Source organism: Natrix helvetica (assembly GCF_964273705.1).
Source record: "Natrix helvetica genome assembly, chromosome: Z".
In the NCBI taxonomy this organism is placed as follows: Eukaryota; Metazoa; Chordata; class Lepidosauria; order Squamata; family Natricidae; genus Natrix; species Natrix helvetica.
Window position 1 is genome coordinate 81,014,954 of NC_138554.1, and position 21,382 is coordinate 81,036,335.

The 21,382-nt window shown below is 42.2% G+C and overlaps 1 protein-coding gene across 1 annotated transcript in view; it reads left to right on the forward strand.

The window, feature by feature from the left end:
- The first annotated feature begins 401 nt into the window (after window positions 1–401).
- Window positions 402–21,382, forward strand: part of CLASP2 (cytoplasmic linker associated protein 2) — a 340,309-nt gene continuing 319,328 nt past the window's right edge. Inside the window, exons 1-2 of the mRNA XM_081933452.1 lie at window positions 402–1,451; window positions 18,679–18,757. Of these exons, the coding sequence (XP_081789578.1) occupies window positions 1,257–1,451; window positions 18,679–18,757 (274 nt within the window). The 5' untranslated portion in view covers window positions 402–1,256. The remainder of the gene's footprint in view (window positions 1,452–18,678; window positions 18,758–21,382) is intronic.

The following is a 21,382-nucleotide window of genomic DNA, read 5'->3' on the forward strand; positions in this document are numbered from 1 at the left end:
ACCAAAGTAGTCTCTACCATAAACTGAGCACCAAAGTAAACCAACAACGAGTGCCTCGGGGTACTGCACTACCGGAAGGAAAATTATTTTTTTCCAACGTAGGAATTCATTTAAATATTTTTTCAAGAAAGGCTGAAATCATAATTTCGTAGCTCTATCCTTTTAATGCATTGTTCTGCTGGTTGGTCTTCATCTTCACAATATATATATATATATATATATATATATATCGGCACAACATTAGGCTACTAAATAGATCTCGCCTTCCCTAAAGGCGGAGATGCCAATAATAGAGCGCCATGTTCCGAAAGAAAAATAGCATAAAAGCGAGGGCGCATGCGCACGCAACTCATTCAGGAGAAGCCCTTGCAGAGGTGCGTCGCAAAGATGGTCTTTCTATGTGCGAGCGCATGCTCAGGCATAGATCTAAACCAGGCGTGAGAACGAAAGGATGATTTAGAAAAGGGGACAGGCCACAATTTTGCGCAAGCGCAGGAAGAGCGCTGGGGGCTCTTTGGACGGCGAGTCGTTCAAAAGAAGCGACGCTAGTAAATTGAGAGCTTGGCTGTACGAAGATAAAGGCGGGTTCTCCGTGGAGTGAGTGGCGCCTCTGGCTGGCTAACGGCGGCTGGAACTGGACGTAACTTCCACAGGACGGAGTGGAAGAAAGCCAGCAAAACAGCTCGGGGTTGTCTCAGGGAGTATGAAAGTTCCGCCTTAACCCCAGCCCCGAAACAGCGGCTCTAGCCGCTTCCTATTTCCTCTGGCCAGGAGGAATGGTGGCCGGCGGCGCCTGAAATCAAGAAGGCACAGGCTCTATCTGCTGCGTTATTTGTCCGGCCGTGAGGGAGCGCTCCTAGTCTTCTATCTGCGGAAGTGTCTCACCGTTCCTGCCGTCGATCCTCGTGAAGAGATTCTGCAAAAGACATTGTCATCTTCACTTACTCCTCCAATTAAACTTTGTTTAGCTGTAGAGTATTTTCTTCCCCCGGAACTTGCATTGCAAGCCCTGGATACTTTGTACGGAATTTGTATGCTTGGCTCATGATGACTTTGTTCCTCAAAGACTGGTGTTAGTTTATAGTTAGTTGGTTTATAGTTAGTAATCTTTGGTGAAAGAAGCAAAACAACATTCCTCCACCCCCTTACTGATGGGCAGAAAACTTTCCTTAATCTCTTTTATTACAATTTCTTGAGAAATTGTGATTCCTTTACACAAACGTATCAAGAGCAAGAAAGTTTGGGTCCAATATACAATGGAGCATGGCAAAATGGATTATTTTGGTGAACAAGTACAACAAAAAGATGTGGGCCGCAAGTTGCAAGTTGGCCAGGAATTTCTGGAATATTTGAATGATCCCAGCATTTCTACTGATCTTGAGCAGGATCAACAGCGCCTTGATAAAGTAATCGATGAATTAACAAGATGGGTTAACTCTAGTAATTATAAGGTAATAATTGTACCTGATATAGATGTAATTCTGATTCTTGTTAGGTATTGTGTTGCTCTTTCAGAGAAGCGATTTTTTTAAAAATTGAATTTTTATCATAGGGTTCATTTAATATCAATTTTATTCTTTTACTTTGTAAAAATTCAGTTTTGTTTAATTCACTAACACTCAAGTGTATACATTCAATTGTTGTTATTCACAAAGTTGTGTCCGACCCATTGCAACCTCTTGGACAAGGTTCTTCCTCTACCATCTCCCGGAGTCCATTTAAGCTCACACAGACTGCTTCAGTGACTCCATCCAGCCACACATTCTCTGTTGTCCTTTTCTTTTGCCCTCAATCATTGCCAACATTAGGCTGTTGTCCAGTGAGTCCTTCCTTCTCATTAGGTGGCCAAAATACTTTCATCTTCAGGATCTGGCCTTCTAACAGTCATTCAACAGACAAGTATAAATATAACATTGGGTGAAATAATCCTAATATATATGTGGGTTATTATTTTCTTGAGAATACAAGTAGTTCTCAATGTATGACTGTACAGTATTGGAGCCTGTCCAATAAGCCATGATAATTCTAAAATGGGTTGGTTATATAATTGTTCTGATTTTATAATCTTTTTTGCAGCAATCATTAAGAGAACCAATAGTATGCAGTTTTACAAAAAAATCGAAGTAAGTTGATTTATAGCTCACTGAAAATGGGAAACTGCAAGTAGCTGTAAATATAGCCTATTTATGAAGCACCTGAAGTTTTGATCACATGACTGAGGGACCTCAACTATCAGAACTTCAGATCCAGGTGATAAGTAGCCACAGGTAGATCTGTAATAACTTCAGAATGCCGCTAAGTAATAAGTTGAGAATCATTTGTATTACATTCATTTTCATTATAGACTGACTGTAAAAACTGCATGTGTCATGTTAGAACTGTAATCCTTGCATATACTGTATTTAAGACACTTCTTGAACTTGGTAGAATTTGAAAACCATTAAACCAGAAACAAACTAAGTACGTTTTAAATTTATATTTTTACAGTCAATGTAGTTACTTGGGGATATAGTGTTTCCAGAGGAGTCAGATATTTATTTAATAAGGATTTTTCATTTGTTAAAGAAGTTACTTTAATAGCTTTAATATATTCCCATTAAAACATAAATAGCAACAAAAATATTTTAAATAATATTAACTTGTAGACTATTCCATTTGGTGTTGTAGAAAATTCTAAATTACTCATATTTCAGATTTTCTAAGCAGATTTTTCTTGGTTGCCAGAATAGAAGTATTGATTTCAAAATTTCCATGGCATTGCCTATTCACCATTTTTTGTTATAAATGCAGGCAACATAACAAATTGGGAAATATGTCAGCCAATTTTAAATTCGGATCGACAGTATTGGACATTTTGGCCACAAAGTTAATTGTGTCATTTGGAACTTTGTTGACAAAAATCAAATTTGAATCAACTTGCACAAACTGGTGATGATCTCTTGTGCCAGCTATTGTTCTTCTAACTTTGTTGACAAAAATCAAATTTGAATCAACTTGCACAAACTTGTGCCAGCTATTGTTCTTCTAACTTTCCATCTTTCTTCTCTATTTCTTCCTTTGGAACGTATTTATATATTTAATTCCGTGAATGTTTCACCAAGTGATTTTGTTTCACCAAATCACCATATGACGGAGTTGGCGGCATGACTAAATGATTGACTGCTCAAGCCAGCTTCCAGCGACCATCAACCAACCAAATACTGATGCCGACAGATTTATTCACCTATTGAGACAGAAACATCCATGGAATTAAATATACATGTATATACATTCCGAAGGAAGAAAGCAGAATGCTGCAAATAAATTCCATTAGGATCAAACAAAATTACTATATCTCTACAAGTATTGCATTGGCAAACTTTACCAATGTTCATTGGGGACATGTGGCATGTTCACACCAAATTTCATCAAAATCTATGATGGTCGAGCAGAGAGCACCAGACCACTTGACCCATTTAAAAAAAAACCCTAAGATTATAATAGAAAGCTCCAGGATATTATTGTATTACTAGTAATAGAATATCTAGTTCAGAAGTATTGAGTGTTGTCTTTTTGCTTACATTTTCATCATTTGGTGGCAGTATTGCTATACAATTCAGGTTTCTATTGATTCCAAGAATACTCCAGAGATTAAGTTATATACATCATATAGATCACATAGTGAATAATTGATTCAAATTTTGGACATTATTAAACATCTTGCAAATAAATGTAATGGTAACCTAATGGATGTTGTAAATACATAAACGAAAAAGACATTCTCAATCTATTTTAATATTTAAAATACTTTATTTGGAATAACTATTTCCCAGTTCTGTATCTTATTACGGTTAATTCACCTTTTGGAAGTCAAATTGTAAAACCTTAATCTAGCAGACAGCAATGCAACAAACTTTAATTACAATAATGAAATTCTTGTTGTATTGTTATAAGAGATGCAAATAATATGATTTGTGTCATTTGTTTAGTGACATTATTATGGATGGTATACTCCCCTATTTAATTGACTGTCATTCTCCAATTTAACATCAGCAATAAGAAGAACTTCTGCCCCCAATTGCTTCATAAAAATGAAGTTTCACTAATATATGCAAACTTAATAATTAGCAGTTAAAAAAATGAGTGAGAAGATAGTTATGTGACCAAACCTTAATGTATTAGCTAGAATAGAGTCATAGACTGTTGGTGAATATTGGGAAAGTACAGTTCTCCTAGGCGCTGCTTGGAGTGCCCAAGCATGGGTTAACTTCAGCTTGCTGCCCAAGGACTGAGTTCAAATCTTTGTGTAGCCACGCCTCCTGTTCCCCTCAGGAGTTCAGTTTTAAAAACTCAGTCACCCTAAAAGGATGCAGTTGGGAATTCCAGACCTTGAGCAGCAAATTGAATTCTCCAAACAGTTAGTGTAGCCTCTTTTCTTATTTTTTTGTTTAGCAAATAGTGTTAGGATTCATTTTAAAACTAACTGGATAAAGTTCACACCTAATTGAAGCGCGGAACAGGTGCTCAGAGCGCGGCTGCCTTCCGCAACCACTACGGTTGAGGCACCACTGGGAGGCTCGTCAGCGGCTGCTGGCGAGCTCTGAGGGAAGCTAGGCAGCTAGGGAACCCTCCAATTTCGCTGCAGGTGTTTTAAAATTAGAACGGAGGCTCTACTGAGCTCTCCGATCTGCAAGCAGCTCCCTGATGCGCTCCATAGCTTGTGGCGGCCATTTTGGACAGTAAAAAAGCAGCACGCTTTATTTTCAAGCCGTTTGCTTTGCCGCAGCCTGGTTCCAAAGCAGATCGCCACTGGGAGGGCTTTTTAATTTGGGATCTCGCTCTGGGTCTCCAGGCAGGTCTCCCCCTCCCCAGGAAGACTACTGAAAGAGGCTGCAAGGAGTTTGGCTCTCTCGGGCCTTTCCTTGCTTTACCACTGCACAGATCTGTAACGCCTTGGAACTTTTGGCGCCAAAATATTGCTGACTGTTGCTGATCCTGGCAAGGCCCCATTTTCCTCTGGACTGGGACTAAATTGAAGGGGCGAACTTCCAGAGCTATTGCATTATTGGAATCCTCTCATCTGAAGCTCTGACTGTGCAAAAGTGTAACATGGCCAATAAGAATGTGCCAGAAGACAGGGGTCAAGCTGAGCCTCCTCCTAACAAACGCAGCAGGCCCAACCCTGCTGCCAAAGGGAACAATGCAGGCTGCCCTGCAAAAGGGAAACAGCCCCAGGCCAAGAAAGCCTCCAAAGCTGCAGAAAAGTTGGCAGAAAGGAGACAGAAGGCCCTGGAGAAACAGTTCCAGAAGGCAGCTAGTGCCCAGGCAAAAGCTGTGCAAACCAGGGAACCACCTATTCCACCAGTTTCTGCAGACATTCCCTTGGTGCAGACTTCACGGGAGGCCTCCCCTTCTCTGGTAGACGATGGGGATTTTGGATTCTTTCCCAACCCTTCCAGGACTTCCCCCAGGCCTCTTATTTCCTCTCTGGAGGAGGTAGATTTGGAAGAGGCCTGCTCCCTAATGGGGGAAGAGGCTCCCCCCGCTGGTCCTGCAGCTAGGGAGGCTCCTGAGTTATCCCAAGCAATGCAGGAGGTGGTTGAACGGGAAATATCACAGGGGATTGCCAATGGCATCTAACAACTGGGTTTTTCCTTGCCCCTCCTGAGCAAAGCAAAAGCTAGAGGGCAGAACACTGGAGTTCTCCCTCAATCCTCTGGGGCCTCCCCTCCTGCCCACCTCCTCAGCGGTCAGCGAGGTGTCTGATGATGAGGAGGGGGGACAGGATGACCCTGATCTGTCGGAGAAGAGAATCCAGACCCCGACGCCCCCGCATTCTCTGGCCTATTTAAGCCTACGATCTTCAAGACCATTCTGACCAAGGTTAGGACTTCATCCATCCAAATGGGTCTTCCCGCCCAATTGGATAATGCCATGGATCAGGGTAACAAGGAGACTATAGGGCCGGGTGATCCAGGCCCAGGCCTCTTTAAAAAAATCACTCCTCCTCAGGAGTTGGTTCCTGCAGCGCAGCTGTTCCTGGATATCATCCTGCGACAATGGCTTCAATCTGGTTCATTGGCCAATCCTAGTAGGGTGGACAAAAAGCTCTACTCAGTAGAAACAGCCATGGAGGAGATCTTGAAGCTCCCACAAGTGGATGACCCCATAGTGGCTCTGACCTCCAATTCGGTCCTCCCAGCCGATCTGCTGGAGGGTTTGAAAGCGGAAAACAAGAAGGTGGAGAAGGCCTGTCATAAAACTCACATGGCCACTGCGTGAGCTATTAAGGCCTCCTCCTCTTCCTACTTTAGCAGGGCAGCTCTATTTTGGCTTCGCAAGTTGTTAGCCAACCTTGCTGGGGATACCAGGTCATGCCAGGACGTGAATAAAATCATTGCAGTGGTCGAATACTCGGCCGATGCTTCACTTAATGCCACAAAATTTTCATCAAGTGCTGTGGCTTCAAATGTTACCACCTACCGTTTGCTGTGCTTATGACACTGGCAGGCAGACATGAAGGCTAAGTGGAAGCTGGCTTCGACACCCTTCAAGGGTGGCAAGCTATTTGGGGAGGCTTTGGACTCTGTCCTGATTGAGTCCAAGGACAAATGGAAGATTTTACCAGCGGTCACCAAAAAACAGGACCGCAAAGGCCGCCCCTATTTTTGTAGGCAGTTCTTTCGGAACAATGACTCCCCTTCCACCTCGGTGAGCTTTGCCATTCTCAATCACAGGACCGCACCCAGGATAGGGCGCCCTTCAGGGACAGACCCAGGCAGCAAGAAAACCACAGATCCTTTTGAGGGGGGTTCTCTAACCGCTCCTTCCATAAATCCAAATGACCATCACCGGTCCCCTCCCATCGGGGGTCGACTACAGACCGATGGGAGGAGACAACGACGGACGCTTGGGTACTGAACACCATCCGCCATGGTCTCACCTTAGATTTCCTATCCCTTCCTCCTCGGCCCTTCATTCGTTGCCCATCCCAAGATCGCCCCAAAAGCGACTAATGATGCAGGTGGAGATCCAGCACCTGCTGGACATAACAGCCATAGAGCAGGTGCCCCAGGGTCAGGAAGGCAGGGGGTTCTAGTCAATCCTCTTTCTGGTCCCCAAAGCATCGGGAGGGGTGACAGCCATCCTGGACCTCAAGAAGCTCAACATCGACTTCCGGGTTGTGCTACGGACGTCGCGGGCAGGCTTTTTTTGAGCTTGTCGACTCAGTAGCCTGTAACCTTTGCTAATGCTAACAAACCTGGTAGGTGGTTGGCTTATACCTTGAGAAAGAACACGAATAATAGAATTATTAATAGAATTGAGTATGGAGGGAAAGCGGTATATCAACAAGACTTGATTAAAAAATCATTTGTGGACTATTATGCTAAGTTATATGTACAGGACAATATACAGAACAAGTCAGTAGATGATTTTTTGGAAGGAAAAAGGGTTAACAAAATATCCGTGCCTCAAAAGGCAAATTTGGAACATCTGATAACTGCTGATGAGATTATTTTTGCTATAAACCAATTTAAACTAGCCAAGGCTCCAGGGACTGATGGTTTGACTGCAATGTACTATAAAACTTTACAATTGGAAATGATCGAATATCTTACAGAACTATTTTGCAATATACAGCAAGGAGGTAAAATACCCTTCTCATGGAAAGCGGCTTTTATATCATTGATACCCAAAGACAAAGATGGCCGTAAGAAACCAGAGGATTACAGACCGATATCTCTTCTGAACACAGATTATAAAATATTTGCTAAGGTACTAGCCAACAGATTGATGCCAGTTATCCAAGAGGTTATTCATCATGACCAAGCAGGATTTATTGAAGGCAGACACATGAAGGAGAATGTAAGGCAACTCATAGACTTAATTGACTATCTTGATAAGAACAAGCAGATCTCTGCAGTGCTGGTTTTCTTGGATGTGGAGAAGGCCTTCGATCGAGTGAATTGGAATTTTCTAACCAAGACTTTGGAAAAGATGGATATGGGACCACAATTTCGGCAGGCGATTGGAGCAATTTATCAGCAACAAAACGCACAACTTATTATCAACGGAAATTTGTCTACAACCTTCGAGATACAAAAAGGTACAAGACAAGGTTGCCCATTATCCCCATTGTTATTTATTTTAACCTTGGAAGTCTTGTTGAATACAATTCGGGACTCAAACTCCTTAAGTGGCATAGCTATCAGGCAAAAGCAATACAGAACTAGAGCATTTGCCGATGATCTGGTTGTTACCCTTTCACATCCTTTGAATTCAATAATTCAGATGAAAAGTATTATAGCAGAATTTGGCATGGTGTCTGGGTTTAGACTAAATCAAAATAAAACGAAAATGATGGTTAAAAACATGACAGAGACTCAAAGAAAGAGACTTGTAAGTTTGGCAGGTTTCGAAATTGTTTCCAAGGTCAAATATTTAGGAATACAAATTGCAGAATCAAATACAAAACTTTTCCTAAATAATTATGAACTGTTGTGGCAGAAGATACAGAAAGACCTTCAAGTATGGAAAAAGTTACAACTATCTTTGCTTGGAAGGATTTCAGCAATCAAAATGAACATTCTACCTAGATTCATATTTTTATTTCAGATGATACCGGTGCTTAAATCAGATAAAATCTTATTAGAATGGCAAGCAACATTAAATAAATTTGTTTGGAAGGAGAAAAAACCAAGAGTAAAGATGAAGATTATGCAAGACACTCGTGAAAGAGGTGGCCTCAGACTCCCAAACCTCCAATTGTATTATGAAGCTGCGGTATTGACGCATGTAGCAGATTGGTTTGGGAAAACAAAAATGGAACTGTTGAATATAGAAGGTCATGACCTCGTTCTGGGATGGCATGCATATCTTTTTTATGAAGATAGGGTGGATAAAGTGTTTAACAATCATGTTCTCCGAAGTGCCTTGATGAGAATATGGAAGAAGCACTGGCCTAATTGGGATTATAAAATACCGCTTTGGTTGGATCTTGCAGACACCATGTGGATTACAAATACTAAGTCACTCGGGGGGTGTTTATATAAAGACGTGCTTATTGCTGATGGGGACGAATGGCAGTTGAAAACTTTGGAACAACTGTTGGGAGAAGGAATTACTTTAAATTGGTTACATTATATACAGCTACAGAAGAGATGGAAAGAAGATCGCAGGGTTGGTTTTATGGATAAAGAAGTGGAACTGATCAAGCAGATAAAAGAGACTGGCCCAAAACAGGTTAAAAGAATATACAATGTATTGTTAGAAAGAGACTCAGAAAGTGAATTGGTTAAGGATTGCATGATTAAATGGGCTCAGAATTTTGATGAATCGGTTATGTTAGATACGTGGGAAAAAATATGAGTTCAGAATGTTAAATTTACACAGTCACAGAATTTAAGGGAGAATTTTTATAAAATGTTTTATAGATGGTATTTAGATCCTAAGAAATTATCATGTATGTACCCAAATGTTCAACCAAAATGCTGGAGATGCGGGTGTTTAGATGCTACCTTTTTTCATGTATGGTGGACTTGCAATAAGGTTAAAGCTTTTTGGATAAAAATATGGTGGGTTATGCAAAATGTATTTAAGAAGAGGTTACAATTTACTCCGCAAATGTTTTTATTGGTATAATTAAGGATTTTACTAAAAGGGAAACAAAATTGGTTTTGTATATGGTTACAGTAGCTAGGTTGTTGATTGCTCAACACTGGAAAAAAGATTTTTTACCGACAATCGATCAATGGATTCACAAAGTGGCGGGGTTTGCGGAAATGGCAAAAATCTCAGCTTTCTTAAAAGGTCAGAAGCAGGAGAATTATATACAGGAATGGGTAAAATGGATTGATTATATACAGAATAAATATCAGACAAGGAAGTACTATGTAGCCTTTAGGTAAGAATGTTTAGATTGACAGATGAACAGAGTAAATAATATATGGGATGTTTGGAATTATTAGAGTGGTGTATAGCGGAAGTCGGGGGTGGGTTTGATTGGGAGGTGGGGGAGGGTTAGGGTGGAGGGTGGGGAAATATATATGTATAATTAATTTAGAGGATGGGATTAATGGGCTATTGTTACTTTAAGAGAAACTTGTATTATGATTGTTAGAAGGTGAGGGGGCACAATAACTGAATGAGAAATCTATTTTAAGACGGGGGGAGGGGAGGGGGTACAGTATTTGTATGTGATCTATATTATATGTCGGGGGGCCGGGGGGGGTAAAAAGGGGGGAAATCTGTTTATATAAAACTTTTTCAATAAAAAAAAAGAAGCTCAACATCCACATAGAGTACAAGCGCTTCAAGATGCAGCCCCTCCATACCATCTTGGGCTGCATCAGGCAGGGCGACTTCCTGACTTCAATCGACCTGAAGGAAGCGTACCTGCATGTTCCCATCCATCCAGCGCATTGCAAGTTCCTGAGGTTCCAGTTTGCAAACAAGCATTATCAATACAAGGCTCTCCCCTTCGGCCTATCTTCGGCCCCCAGGACCTTCACCAAGCTCCTGGCTGCTGTCGCTGCACACCTCAGGACTCGTCTGGTGAGGATCATTTGCTACCTGAATGACATCCTGTTAATGACGGCGTCCAGACAGATGGCGTGTCAGGATCTCAACGCCACCGTCCATGCCCTACAACAACATGGCTTCTCCGTCAACCTGGAGAAGAGCCACCTGGAGTCTACCTCCAGGATTCAACACCTGGGCATCGTGATCGACTCCAGAACCTGCAGGATCTTCCTCACGCAGGAAAGAAATCGCATCCCTCGTCCGCCAGGTCAGCTCCCCTGGTGACACTGTCCCAGCTGCTGGGGAAGCTGATCTCGTGCATCTCTGTTGTTCCATGGGCGCGGCTGCATGCACGAGAACTTCAGTGGTTTCTTCTCCCCCTACAGCGACGCAAGGCCAGCAACTCCAAGAGGGTGGTCACCGTCCCTCCCCCGAGAGTGGTTCGGTCGCTCGGGTGGTGGCAATCCTCGGCACTGACGAGGGGGTCCCTCTTCAAGGAACCAGAGCACCTAGTCATAACAACAGACGCCAGCTTGTACAGCTGGGGCATCCACCTACAGACTCATGTGGCGCAGGGCAGGTGGTTGCAGGCAGAGCTCGCCCACTACATAAACTGGCTGGAGCTCAGAGCCGCCTGACGGACAACATCGCCACCAAGGCTTACATCAATCATCAGGGCAGCACTCATTCAACAGCCTTAATGTTGGAGGCAGAGGTGTTGGGACGTTGGGCAGAACACCATCTCAAATCCTTAAGGGTGGACCACATCTCCAGGGAGGACAATGTGACAGTGGACTGGCTGAGCAGGACAACCATCAGCAGCTTGGAATGGCAGCTACATCCATCTCTGTTCCACCAGCTGACGCAGAGGTTCGGTCTACCGGTGCTCGACCTGTTTGCCACTCCCGAGAATGCTCAGCTCCCTCGGTTCATTTCAAGGTTCCAATGCCCCGACGCGGAAGGGATGGACGCTCTTCGGTGCCACTGGCCCCCGGGACTGCTATATGCGTTTCCGCCCCTCCCTTTAATACCTCAGGTCAGCGATGGCGAACCTTTTTCACCCTCCCCAGGCTCCTATAAAGCCTCTGGAGCCTGGGGAGGGCGAAAAATGGCTTTTTAAAACGGTGAACTCAGCTGGCCAGTGTGCGCATGCGTGCTGTCCAGCTGACAGGGCAGTGCCTCATGTGCCCTGAGAAATGGCTCCGTGTGCCACCTGTGGCACATGTGCCATAGGTTTGCCATCACTGCCTCAGGTGATCAGGAAGATTCTACAGGAGGGAGCCAAGGTACTGCTCGTGGCTCCACACTGGCCAAGGAGGTCCTGGTTCACCGACCTTGTCAGCCTGTCGGTGACCAAGCATTGGCACATTCCTCAGGAGCTGGTCTCCCTCTGCCAGGGGACCATCCCTCACCCGGACCCTCGTTGGCTTCAATTGGCCGTGTGGCACTTGAGGGGGACCTCCTGAGGCAGGACAACTTTTTGGACAAGGTGATCCACACCATCCAGGCTTCCAGGAGACCATCTACTGTATGAATTTACGAGGCGACATGGACCAGTTTTTCCTCCTGGTGCCACTCCCATCAAATCAGCACCACGGCTGCGGCAATTCCGCAACTTCTGGACTTCCTACAGGAGGGTTTGGACAAAGGTCTTGCCCCTAACACACTTCGAAGGCAGACAGCAGCCCTGGCCACCATCTTATCCAGAGATGACTCTCAACCGCTCAGCAGACATCCAAGGGTTCGCAGCTTCCTGAAGGGGGCTACCAACTTACACCCTCCGACGGTGCACCGTTACCCAACTTGGAATTGCAACTTGCAATTGTTTTGCAGACCCTAACATCACCGCCATTCGAACCCATTCGCTCGGCTAGTTTACGACACCTGTGGTTTAAAACTGCCTTTCTCATTGCCATTACCTCACCGCGCAGAATCTCAGAACTGGTTGCGCTCTCCGTGAGGGAGGATCTTTGTATCATACATTCGGACAGGATCATTCTGAGATTGGACCCAGCCTTTTTACCTAAAATTAACAGCTTATTCCACAGAACGCAGGAGGTGATCCTCCCCGACTTTTGCCCACACCCTAGCCATCCCAGGGAGTGGGTTTGGCACAAACTGGATGTACGCCGAGTTGTGCAGGTGTACAAAAAGAGGATGGCTTCATTTTGCAAGTCGGAATAGTTCTTCGTGTCATTCCAACCTACGTCAATGGGCAGGAAGGTGTCATCTTCCACCATTGGCCGCTGGCTGCGTGCATGCATAAAGTTGGCTTACGAACAGCAAGCCAGGCCTGTTCCTCCTGGTATAACTGCACACTCCACGAGGATGGCCACGACAACAATCACCTGAGCCACTCAGGCACCCCTTGAGGAGATCTGTCGGGCGGCCACCTGGTCCTCGCCGTCTCCATTCATTCGAAATTACAGACTGGACATCTTCGCCTCGGCTGAGGCTTCCTTCGGAAGGAGGGTCTTGCAGCGGGTTCTTGCGGCCCCTGTCAACCAGACCATTCCTTCTTCCCACCCAGGGACCACATAGCTTGGGTATGTCCCTTGCTTGGACACTCCAAGCAGCGCCTAGGAGAAAGACCGTTTGCTTACCTGAATGGTCATTCTCTAGGCGCTGCGGGAGTGTCCAACCCTGCCCTGGGCAATCTTCTTGGACGGATGCAGGACTTTGCACCATAAGACACAGACTTTTCCATACAGCAACCTTGCATCGGATACCTTTGTTTTTAAAACTGAGTTCCTGAGGGGAACAGGAGGCCTGGCTACAGAAACATTTGAACTCAGTCCTTGGGCAGCAAACTGAAGTTAACCCATGCTTGGACACTCCTGCAGTGCCTACAGAATGACCATTCAGGTAAGCCAACAGTCTTTATTTGAAATTGATAGTGTTTCATTATCAAATAATTTGAGTTTTTTCTAAACACATAAAATATTTGTTTTACAAAAAAAAACAGACATTTTAAAAAATTATTTTAAATGTGAAATGTCATAATGATATTTTTTTTATTTCAGCCAGGCTTTAAATATACATTTTATCATAAAGTTAGGAAGTGCTTTATAGAATTTCTTTATACAATAGATGATGAATTTATTAAAATGAATTTATTAAAACAGGGGTCCCAAAATTGTGGACCGATACCTGTTGGGAACCGGGTCAAGAAAGCAGTGGGCCAGCACACGAAGCTTCATCTCTTCATGTGCAGGAACTAGGTTGTATGCATGAAACCATTTCTCCCCTTACCTCTGCTGCTGCTGCTCCCAGTCCATGAAGCTAGAAAGGTTGGGGATCTCTGCATTAAAACATAATGGTTTATCCTGGCAGAATACCATTTCAAATTCATTATGAATACTTAAAACTGTGACTTATATTCATAGATAAATATGTATAAGATTATATACCTTAATTTGAAATAAACAATCATGTAGCTCTAAAGATAAATTGGTATATGACATAATGGAGGAGTGGCAAAACCTGTGGGTGGGTGGGGATCAGCCTAGAAACTCTATATAGCCACAAGCAAACTAAGTGCGATGTTCCCTTTAATACTGTTGACCCTTATCTAACTCATAGCAGGTGCTAAATTTAATTTAATTTAATTTAATTAGCACTTCTAGACTGCCCCCTCTCCCAAAAGGGACTCGAGGCGGTGTACAGTCCATATCAAAAACATCATAAATAAAATTTAAACAATTAAAATTATTAAATGGATAAATACATAAATAAGAGGATAAAAATAGACAGAACTGTAATTGCTAAATGAATAATTTAAAATATACAAAATTTAAAACCCCAGTGTCCTATAAAATTAAGTCCCCTAAAAAACCAGTAGGAAATATATATGCCAGGAGGTAGACGTTAAAAATTATGCCAGGCCAGCCAGTCGGAACAGGTGTGTCTTCAGTTTCTGCCGGAAGGAGCGGAAGTCAGTGGTGGTTCTAATGTCGGGGGGGAGGTCATTCCAGATGTTAGTTAAATTTGCTTGTGGCTATTTAGAGATACTAGGCTAATCCCTATTTTAACTGCCCCAGATTCTGCCACTCTTTCTCCTACATGAAAGGTTTATTGGAGCTATTATTGATTTTAATAGTTTTAAATTTCTAGCTATGGGAACGTGGTGGCTCACATGGTTAGGATGCTGGGTAAACTCCCGTCACTCACTCCTGCCTGTCACTCACAATTTGAAAGTGCCCAGCTGCGAGTAGATAGATGGGTATCATTTCAATGAGCAACTTAACAGGGACACAAAAATCACCCCAATTGCATGTTATCCAGGCAATGGTAATGTAACCAGCTGATCCCTCTATCATGGAATTGCTTTGGTGCTTCTGACATGTAAATATAATTAGGTTATAGGTTAAAGATAATTACTAGCTTAAAGATCCCTTTAAAATGTTTATCACATTGAAATCATGAATAGTGAATAATTCTAAAATATAAATAACTCACAAGCATCTGTTGTCTTGCCTCTACTTTTAAACACAGATCTCTATTGGTGGGAGTTAGCATATTTTAAGCAACTAAATCACAAATTGGAGATACAATACAATACAATAGTAGAGTTGGAAGGGACCTTGGAGGTCTGCTATCATGTCTCCCCTAGTCCTTCTTTCTCTTAAGCTAAACATACCCAGTTCCTGCAACCGTTCTTCATATGTTTTAGTCTCCAGTCCCCTAATCATCTTTGTTGCTCTTCTCTGCACTCTTTCTAGAGTCTCCACATCTTTTTTACATCGTGGCGACCAGAACTGAATGCAGTATTCCAAGTGTGGCCTTACCAAGGCATTATAAAGTGGTATTAACACTTCACGTGATCTTGATTCTATCTCTCTATTTATGCAGCCTAGAACTGTTTGGCTTTTTTGTCAGCTGCTGCACACTGCTGGCTCATATTTAAATGGTTGTCCACTAGGACTCTAAGATCCCTTTCACAGTTACTACTACTGAGCAAGGTATCATCTACTGTACCTGTGCATTCTGTTTTTGTTGCCTAAATGTAGAACCTTACTCTTTTCACCATTGAATTTCATTTTATGGTGGACCTTTTGGCTCTCTGCTCACTACAGAGGTTTGTTTACTGCTGTTCCATCATTATTGTTATAGATGAAAATATTCCAGTTGTATTGCCTGCAAATGTAATTCTTCCTGCAGCTCTGCACTAGGCAGCAAAGAAAGATAGGATAGTTATATTGACATGTTTCGAGATACCATATCTAGACCATTAATAAGGATAGTTCTGACCAGAAAACATCACTTCAGAATATTTCATTTCTAGAATAGATATTAATTATCTAATATTGTGATTGAATTTTGCCTTCATGCTATTAATGTCCTCTGGGTATTAGATGAGAGTGTGGATTTAACCTGGCACTTGGCTTTCACTCTATTCCCCACTTGTTAATTTTATGCATTCAAATTAAGTTAATTGACGCCTCACAATTTTTCCCACTATTACCTTTTGTAATGATCATTTTTATTCATCTTTTTACGGTCATTTTAATTTCCAAAGTACCATTCCTGTTGTTTATTTCTAATGTGTGTTATTTTAATTTTCCATCATCCAGTTTTGATTTTTTATCACAACAAAACTAGCTTTTTCTGTTTACTGTCTGTTGAAACTGCAGTTTCAAAAATTTCCATTTTTTTTACTACTGAATTTAAAGACTTTTAGAAAATCCTGATATTCCTTGATCTTGGTGACAGTTATTTTTTTTCTGATATTAGATTCACGTTATGTTTTTCTTCTAGATTAGTCATATTTAATTTTTTTATAGAAAGATACTCATTTTCTAATTCCCTCTCCTTTCCTTTGAATTCCTTCTGGGCTCTAAACTTGTACACTTGCTGCTGGCTCCTTGTATACTGTCAGACTTGCAATCTAATATACCTAGAGTTTCAATCTGGATGTATAAATGGGTGAGTACTAGCATCATCCTCCCCTCCCCCCCAATTCCCTGTGTTTATAGCTCCCTATGTTTATAAATCCTTGGACACTGAGGGAATCAAAGTAACACAATTGATAGAAAATAGAAAGAAAATTAGCAATCCCCCCCTCCAATACATTTTTGTTCAATCATTGGACCCCCCTGGAATCCTAGAGTTTGTATACAGGTGAAACTCAAAAAAATTGAATATTGTGCAAAAGTTCATTTATTTCAGTAATGCAATTTAAGGTGAAACTAATATATGAGATAAGACTCATTACATGCAAAGCAAGATATTTCAAACCGTGATTTGTCATAATTGTGATGATTATGGCTTACAGCTCATGAAAACCCCAAATCCATCATCTCGGAAAATTAGAATATTGCATGCAATCAATAAAACAAGATTGTACATAGAACAATATCGGACCTCTGAAAAGTATAAGCATGCATATGTACTCAGTACTTGGTTTGGGCCCCTTTTGCAGCAATTACTGCCTCAATGCCGCGTGGAATGGGAGCTATCAGCCTGTGGCACTGCTGAGATATTATGGAAGACCAGGATGCTTCAATAGCGGCCTTCAGGTCTTCTGCATTGTTCAGTCTCATGTCTCTCATCTTTCTCTTGGCAATGCCCCTTAGATTCTCTATGGGGTTCAGGTCAGACAAGTTTGCTGGCCAATCAAGCACAGTAATCCCACAGTCATTGAACCAGGTTTTGGTGCTTTTGGCAGTGTGAGCAGCTGGAAAATGAAGTCAGCATCCCCATAAAGCTCGTCTGCAGAAGGAAGCATGAAGTACTCCAAAATCTCCTGGTAGACGGCTGCGTTGACCCTGGTCTTAATGAAGCACAGTGGTCCAAAGTCCTGTTGCTCAGTGGTCCAAAGTCCTCTTTTCTGATGAGAGCAACTTTTGCCAAAAGCACCATAAACTGGTTCAATGACTGGGATTACTGTGCTTGATTGGCCTCTCCATTCTTCCTCCATATTCTGGGTCCTTGGTTTCCAAATGAGATGCAAAAGTTGCTCTCATCAGAAAAGAGGACTTTGAACCACTGAGCAACAGGACATTGGACCACTGTGCTTCATTAAGATTATAACAATAAAATGTTAAACAAAAAGTAAAAATTCTATTTTTGAGAAAAAATTATTAATAATACTGCTTGCCTTATACATTTGAATTTTATTTATCAGTTTAGAATTCTAGGCTGCCACTTTATCAAAAAAATACATACATATATATTTTGTGACCTTGTTAACATTTAAGATTCCATATGATAGATTAAGAACAATAATCTAATGAAGGGAGTGAGTGTACAATATTTGCCAAATCCAAATTAAGCATAATGTTCTACTGTAAAATACAAAATACATTAATTGATAAAAGTATTTTTTAAACCTGAAGCAGAGGTGGGTTGCAAATCCTGGGGCTACCAGTTTGCTCGTGCTTGTATGTGTGCTTGTGTGAGCGCGCAACATGTGGGTGGAGCCTCCCACCACCACTACTACCAATTCGCCTGATCCAGGCAAAAACTGGAGCAACTCACCTCTGACCTGAACAATGTCAAAACTTGTTACAATTGGAAATGAAACGTTTTAAAAAGTGGTTAATGAAGCTCTACTGAATTGACTTTGATTCAAATAAGTTCTAGCAGGTAGTTATAATTTAATTATTTTTTCTGTATCAAACTAGATTCAAAGTGGTGCTTTCTCTCCAATTTAAAATGATAACATTTGTTTTTTAAGCATATAGTACTAGTAGTCCTTGATTTACAACAATTTGTTTAATGACTGTTTAAAATTATAATGGCACTGAAAAAAGTGACTGATGACCATTGCAGCATTCCTACAGTCACATGATTAAAATTGGATCTTGGCAACAGATTCATATTTATGATTATTGCAGTGTCCTGGGGTCATGTGATCACCATTTGAAGTCTTCTGACAAACAAAGTCAATAGAGAAATCAAATTCACTTAACAACCGTTATTACTAACTTAAAAACTGCAGTGATTCACTTATCAAATGTGGCAAGAAGGGTCATAAAATGGGGCAAAACTCATTTAACAACTGTCTTGCTTAGCAATTTTGGCCTCAATTGTAGTTGTAAGTTGAGGATTACTTGTACAAGAATAGCTGAATGAAATTCAATACAACAGATTCTCATTCTCAAATCTATATATTTGCCTTAAATGGTTGGGTGATTACCACAGTATCTTTTTAATTCTTTAAATATGTGTCCACAGGTATCATTACTTGGATTAGAACTTCTAGGTGCCTTTGGTGAAAGACTATTGGGACGTTTCAGAACCTATGTAGGAACTGGTAAGTATTTTTTACATTTTTTCTAAAAAAAAATAAGTTTTATCTTTTCCTTAATATTTTTTTAACTCGGACTGTACATCACAAATTTATAATAATGGAGAAGCTATAGCCGTGATGGTGAACCTATGGCACCTGTGCCACAGGTGGCACATGGAGCCTTCTCTGCGGACATGTGAGCCATCACCCTAGCTCAGTTTCAGTGTGCATGCACTTGCCTCCAGACTGCCAGTTGATTTTCGGGGCTCTGCCATGCATGTGCAGGGGCACATGTGGGGGATACACGTACATGGACGGGGGGAAGGGGGTCACACTTGCATGTGCAGGGTCAGGTGGGAGCGTGGGGGTGCTTCTTCAGGGAAGCCTGCTAGGCCCAAAACAGGCCACGGAGGGCTTCACTGAGCTCCCCCCCCACATGTCCCATTTTTGGTCCCAAGAGGATTCAGGGAGACCTAGGCCCAAAACAGGCCACGGGGGGCATGTGCCAGAGGGCGCATGTGCGGGAGAAGCACGGTGGGGTTGCGCACACATTACATTATGAATATAGGCATGTGCGTGCCATTGTCGCACACACGCTTTCAGCACGTAAGGAGAAAAAGATTAGTCATCACTGAGCTATAGTAATAGATTTATATAGAGAGCTATAGTAATAGATTTATATATAGAACCACAACTATTGCTGACTTATGACGACTTGTTGAACCACCAAAATTACAATGATCTTGTTAAGGGTAATTTACAACCTGAGTGTAAGGACACTTCTGACAACAATATAACATTGCACTGTGTCTGCCCCCCAGACATCATGTGATTGTGATCTGCTTGGTAACCTGTTTGTATTTATGACTGGTTGCCAAGTGCCCAGCAATCATGTGATTGACATTTGCAAAGCTGGCAAGGAAGGTTGCAAGCTCTTACTGCCTGCAGAGAGGACACACTCTCATCTTTGGAATCTGACAAAAAGACCTGCCTTCAAAGGGAACCAGTGGTGGGTTTCAAATTTTTTTGGAACCTACTCTGTGGGTGTGGCCTCCTTTGTGGGAGTGGCTTGCCAGCCATGTGACCTGGGGGGAGTGGCTTGCCGGCCATGTGACCGGGTGGGAGTGGCTTGCCGGCCATGTGACCGGGTGGGAGTGGTCAAGATGATGTCACTGAATTCTTTGCCCCAATGGATGAACTACAATAAGATTAAAATAAGTACAAAAACAATAAAAGAGCTACTTACAGAAGGAAGATGACTGTTCTTGCCAGTCTTCAGTATCACGGACTCCAGTGAATGGGCTGCACAAAGAAGAGACACAGAAATGAACTCTTTCATTGCATGCACTGCATTGGGATGAAACCAGCACACAAAATAATAGAAAAGGAAAATTACTCTCCTTTTTTGCGTCTTCTGCACCACCACCTCACCACCTTGCTCCAACAACCTGCACAAAGGAGAGACACAGAAAGCAAGACCTTAATTGCATGCACTGCATTAGAATGAAACAAGCACACAAAATAATAGAAAAGGAAAATTACTCTCCTTGTTTGCGTCTTCTGCATCACCACCTCACCACCTTGCTCCAACAACCTGCATAAAGACAGACAGAGAAAGCATGACCTTAATTGCTTGCACTTCACTATCTCAAGGATGAACACAGCACAGACCACACCACGCCCAGCAATAAAGACAGCTACTTACAGAGGAGGGATCAGTGGCTTGCCCGTCTTCTGCACACTACCTTTTCAATGGACTTTGCTCAAAAATCCTGCATAAAGACAGACACAGAAAGCATGACCTTAATTGCTTGCACTTCACTATCTCAAGGATGAACACAGGACAGACCACACCACACCCAGCAATAAAGACAGCTACTTACAGAGGAGGGATCACTGGCTTGCCCGTCTTCTGCACACCACCTTTTCAATGGACTTTGCTCAAAAATCCTGCATAAAGACAGACACAGAAAGCATGACCTTAATTGCTTGCACTTCACTATCTCAAGGATGAACACAGGACAGACCACACCACACCCAGCAATAAAGACAGCTACTTACAGAGGAGGGATCACTGGCTTGCCCGTCTTCTGCACACCACCTTTTCAATGGACTTTGCTCAAAAAACCTGCATAAAGACAGACACAGAAAGCATGACCTTAATTGCTTGCACTTACACCTTACCTAAGAATAGTACAATGAAAGAGATACACTCAAGTACTTACTTGTGTTATTGCTTTTCTGGTTGTTGATATCTCCATAGTGTTCTTAGGCTTCCAGATTCCTCTGTTGCAGCTTTCCTCGTCTTTACTCGTGGATCATCAGCCGTGTGGTGGTGCACTCTGAGCCAAACTTTCACTGTAGGAATTGGGTCCCATCTCAACAGGTATGCCAATAACACTTACCACCATCAGATTACTTATATTTTGAACAGTAAGGCGTGTTCTTTGCTCCGAACATATGAGGTTCATTTTTGAGAACCCCCTTTCCGCCTGTGCTGAACTAACAGCAATTGTCCTGACAATATCTCTAGCTTTCCGATACTGCCAGGTATTTTGTACTTCTCTGGATTTTTCTTCACATTTTCCAAAAAATCTCTGTAGTCGTTTAAATTAATTTCATAATTAAAAATACTGCAAAATGCATCCA